Source organism: Marmota marmota, unplaced genomic scaffold, assembly GCF_001458135.2.
Source record: "Marmota marmota marmota unplaced genomic scaffold, marMar, whole genome shotgun sequence".
Classification (NCBI taxonomy): domain Eukaryota; kingdom Metazoa; phylum Chordata; class Mammalia; order Rodentia; family Sciuridae; genus Marmota; species Marmota marmota.
In genome coordinates this window covers 11,779,156-11,784,095 of record NW_026000153.1, presented here as the reverse complement: position 1 = coordinate 11,784,095, position 4,940 = coordinate 11,779,156, and the positions used below count along the sequence as shown (strand labels likewise).

Genomic DNA, 4,940 nt, shown 5'->3' with positions numbered 1-4,940 from the left:
CAGGAAATGCCGCCGCCTGGGCTCTCCACACGTTCAATTCAAACTGTCACCGCCGCCACCTCCCCTCCCCTCGCCATTGCCCCCCGCCTCGCCTCAGGGCGTTCCCCTTGCTCGGCACAGCGGTCTCAGAGCCCCCCGCATCCGGAGCCGCCAACCCTGAGCCGCGGCTGCCCGAAGCTGAGACTCACCCATGGTGCTGCTGTTGACGCTCCTCTCCTCAGCAGCAACGGATCTCGCACTGACCGACATCCCCTCCCCCCTCCGCGACCAGCCCCGGCGCAGCGCAGCCCGCCGATTCTCCAAAGCCGCCTACGCCAATTCCGCGGCGTAGCCTCCCGACGTCTCCGTCCCGCTTACGCAAGCGACAGCAGGCGGACTCCTCCACTGGCTCCAGTCCGACTCCGCTCCCTCCTCCGCCCCCCGCCCCCTCAGACGAGGCTTCCGGGCCGAGCCGCGGCTGCCTACAATCTCGCGAGATTACTCCCTCCCCAACCCCGTCGCCTCACCGCATTTCGAGTATGACTTCATTGGCGTCAGTGCTGTTTCGCTGCTCGGGATTAGCCGCCATGTTTCAGCTGGCCGCATTTGGTATCTCCATGGTTGTGGATAGTCGGGCCTCTTTATAAGTTTCTTCAGCAGTGCCTCTAAGGCTTACTGCGTTACGTTTTTCGGTGAAAATCCTGGAGATATTGAGGAGTGGTCGGTGGAGTACGAGGGTGGGGTCTTGCCCGGATTAAAGATGGCTGCCTTCAGTGCCGCCCCGCGAAATTTCGCGTCAACTTTGTAACTGCGGGAGCCGCCCGGTTGGCCCCAGCTCTTCCTTACGGAATTGGCGTAAAGCAAAAAGAGGCGCCGCTGAAAGAGACAGGCTGGGAAACTGCCCTCCGGGCGGGGGCTATGTGGGCCCCTAGCCTCCTGGCGTATTTGTGAAAGTTAAGAGACAATTAGAAGCAGGTGTCCATGCCCCCATCCATCCCCGTTTTTTTGACTTTCCGGACACAGTGAAATTAGGCCGACTCTTCCCTCTCGCTGTCAGTTTCTAGTGGCCTGGCACAGCCACAGATTGGGTGCCGCAGCCTCCTTTCCAGGCTTCACGGTCACACTAGTGTTGACCTGCCTTGTTAGTGCCTGGTTCGGTCTTCACGCTCTAGTTGAGGAAATGAATGGGCACACGTGAAACTATTGAGTAACAGTAAAAGAGTCACGAAAGGCTGTGTGATCTTGTACTGTAGCGATTGATATCACTGTTATATGTGAACCCTCCCCAGTTGCTTCTTACTGAAAGTGGCCTCACTTTGCCCAAAACAACTCATGGACTTTTGTACCATTCTTGAAACTAATGGCTCTCTTGGTTATAAAGATCATGCATGTGTGTGATCTTTCTTTATTCAACCGCATGTTAAGGAATTTTGTGTACATATATATACAAAGTTGCCATGAGCAGCTCAAGAATGTTCATAGCCACATAGTTTATATTAGTGAAACAACAAATGTCCTCTGATAAAATGGATAAATAAGTTACATTGTTGGAAAAAATGACATACATAAATACTAAAAAATGAAAATGAACTAAAGCTACTAGTTAACATAGAGTGCGTTAACTTGATAATGAGGAGGGGAGCAAGTCGCAAAAAGATATATGTAGTATTCCACAAAAGTTTAAAAATAAAAACTTGAAATCAAACTGTAAAAGTTACATGAAGAAAGAATACATATCAATTCAGAATAATGGTTACTTCCGGAGAGGAAGAGAAGGGAATGTAACCGGAAGGGTTTAATTGTATCTCTAATGTTTTATTTTCTACTAAAAGTAATCTGCAGGAAATGTAGCAGGCAAAACATTAAGATTTGTCAAAGGTAGGTGAAGGGTACATAGTTTTTCAGTTGTAATTTTCTATACTTTTCTGTGTGCTTGAAATATTTCCAAGCAAATTTTTTTGAACTTTATTTTTTTAGTTGTAGTTAGACACAATACCTTTATTATATTTATTTACTTTTTACGTGGTGCTGAGGATTGAACCCAGCGCCTTACACATGCTAGGCGAGCCTTCTACCGCTGAGCCACAACCCGAGCCCCTCCAAGTAAATTTTTTAAGGAAGGATTTTTTTTTTTTTTTTAAGAAAACAACTTGTGTCTTGATATATGCTGTTTCATAAGTCTACATTTTTATTGAATTGCTCATCTAGTCTGTTAGAACTTATCTGCCCAACCATTGTGTTAAATTTCTGAAACTTAAAGTATTTTACTTTGGGAACTTTCATAAGTTTCTATTTTGAAAGAGCAATTTAGTAGGGAGGGTAAATCTATGGACTCTGAAGTTAGAATACCTGGTTTCAAATCCTAGCTCACCATTTATTAGGCATTTGACTAAGGACAAGTGACTTAACCTTTTGTGATCTAGTTTCCTTATCTATAAATGAAGATAATGTTTGCCTAACAAGGTTTTTTTGTAAGAGTTCAATAGACTAATAACATGTTCCTGGTGCATAATAAATGCTTAACAATATTACCTACATATAGATTGACTTAGAATATAAAATTAAATCATGTACTATTGCTGATACAATTTAATAGTCTGTGAAGAAAAAAATATTGTCCCCTCCCCCATCTCTCTTGAATATTTGAGAAAGATCTCTTAATGGGTATGAGAGAATGAATTGTCATCTTATGCTCTGAAAAGGATGCATTTTTAATGTAAATATTAATAAGTAACTTGCCTGAAATTTGTTCATGCTATCATACAAATTTCACCCCACACAGTAACTTCACGACTTTCCATGGAAATTACATGAAGGATTACAGACAATAACATGATGATATCCTGTGGAACTTTTTCTATAAAGAGGTTTAATAGCCAGTGTTGGGGTGTGTGTGTGTGTGTGTGTGTGTGTGTTGTAAATTATATGTGGGGTTATACAAAGAATGAGAGAATTCATTGATTTTATATTGTATAAAATCAATAAATAAATATCTATATTGTACAGTCTACAGGATTACATTTGTTTAAAAAATATAGCCTAGATCCTAACCTTTTAATTCATATATAGGTCTAAAAGAAAAAAAAATAAACACTGAAATTCCAGACAAACCACATAGATTGTTTCCACTACATATTTATAGTGTCCAACATTGAATGAGCCTTCAACTTTGCCAAGCAATGCTTCTTTTCTTAGTTAGCTCTCTTCCCATTTTCTACATCAGTCTCTTCATATTTTCTTTATTATTCTCAAAACTCCTTCCTCATTATTCTCAACAAAAAAAATACAAACTATGAAAGAGGAACTCTAACAATTCCCTGTCTTCACACTCATAAACCTACCTGCATCCACACTGTACCTGGCACTATGGATAAACTACCTCCCCTAATCCCCTGCCATCCTCTGATGTACATATATCTGTCTCTTTGCATTCTGTCTCCTCCTGCCTTCCCTGGAATTTTGCTCAAAGGGTTATTTATTCAGTGAGTTTCTGGATTCTGCCCATGCCACTTCACTGAAATTCTCAACAAGGCCACCAGCAACTTTGAGTATCAAGTGGACCCCTTGCTTGACCTCTTTGCAGAGTTTGATAACCTTGGCCTCCTGAATTCACACCCCTTGATAGTATGAAACTACAATTTTTTACTTTTCCTCGTAGATTTCTGGCCTCTTTATTTTACCTTCCAGGACGTCTTTCTGGCCTGTCACTTAAGTGTAAATGTGCCTCAGAATTGTGGTCTAGTCAAATTGTCCCTATCTCTTTGTACTTTCCTTTTGTGCTCTCCTTATCTTCAGTATGCTATTATATGTGCCAATGTCTCCTAAATCTAAGTTTCTAGTCCAATTGTCTCTTCTGATTACAAGTATATGTACCTGATTATCTTCAAAATGTTTATCTTGGATGTTCCACAATATCTTTTAAAATATTTTTTAAGTTGTAGATGGACACAATACCTTTATTTTATTTATTTTTATGCAGTGCTAAGGATAGAACCCAGTGCCTCATATGTGTTAGGCAAGTGTTCTACCACTGAACCACAACCCAGCCCTCCACAATATCTTGAAACAATATATCCCAAACTAAAACTCCCTTTTTCTTTATGCCTGCTTTTATGTTTCCAATCTCTAACTAGTATCATCATCAAAACACTTATGTAAATCAAAAATTTGAATATTATACAGTCCTTCTCTCTCTCTAACCTCTTCCTATAGCCATCAGAAAGTCCTATTGTATTTGCCTTCCTATCTCGATCTACTATCTCCATTTCTCTCCATCTTTACTATTTTAGTTAAGCCAGTAGTGTCACCTGCCTCAAGTCCTAACCTTTCTGTGGTGCCTATAACTCATTCACATTATACTTTCAATGCTTTTTCTATTTCAGTTTCTTGTTTAATTTCTTCAGACTTTTTTCAGGAAACTTACATGATATATAACACATTTCTGGCCAACTTACTATGACTCATGTCTCTAAACTATAGCAATCTTTGCTGCTGCCTCCATCTGGAACTCCATTTTCATTTCTATCCTTATATTCCTTACCTAGCTTTTCCTTTAAATGTCAGTTTAGCCATGATTTTCTCTAAAGGCCTTCCTTGATCTCCCAAGAGTCCAATAACACCTTTGTATTTATTCCTATAGTGGTACTAAAATCAGTTTTGTAAATACCTCTCTTGCAATGGAGGCTAAACTCCTTATGGGCAGGGACTCTTGTCTCATTCACCTGTGTAACCCCTGCACAAGGTATGGTATTTGTTACTTCATTCAGCAACCATTTTTCAGTGATAACTGGATACTCTGTACTAGAAAAGTAGCTAAAGTATGGAAGGGGGAACCCTGGCAGAGGTATCTTTGAGATGTGCAGTTGTCCCTATAGTCAATATTTTATTATTAATCTTTAATTTAAGGTCAATCTTAATTGGAATACCAGACTTTAAAAAAAGAAAACTTTCATTCTCATTCT

At 40.6% G+C, this 4,940-nt stretch overlaps 1 protein-coding gene across 1 annotated transcript in view; it reads right to left on the bottom strand.

The window, feature by feature from the left end:
• The window catches only part of Septin7 (septin 7), a 96,711-nt gene extending 96,043 nt beyond the window's left edge, over nucleotides 1-668 (bottom strand). The window contains exon 1 of the mRNA XM_048786307.1: nucleotides 507-668. Coding sequence (XP_048642264.1) covers nucleotides 507-585 — 79 coding nt within the window. The 5' untranslated portion in view covers nucleotides 586-668. The remainder of the gene's footprint in view (nucleotides 1-506) is intronic.
• Between the last annotated feature and the right edge of the window lie 4,272 nt (nucleotides 669-4,940).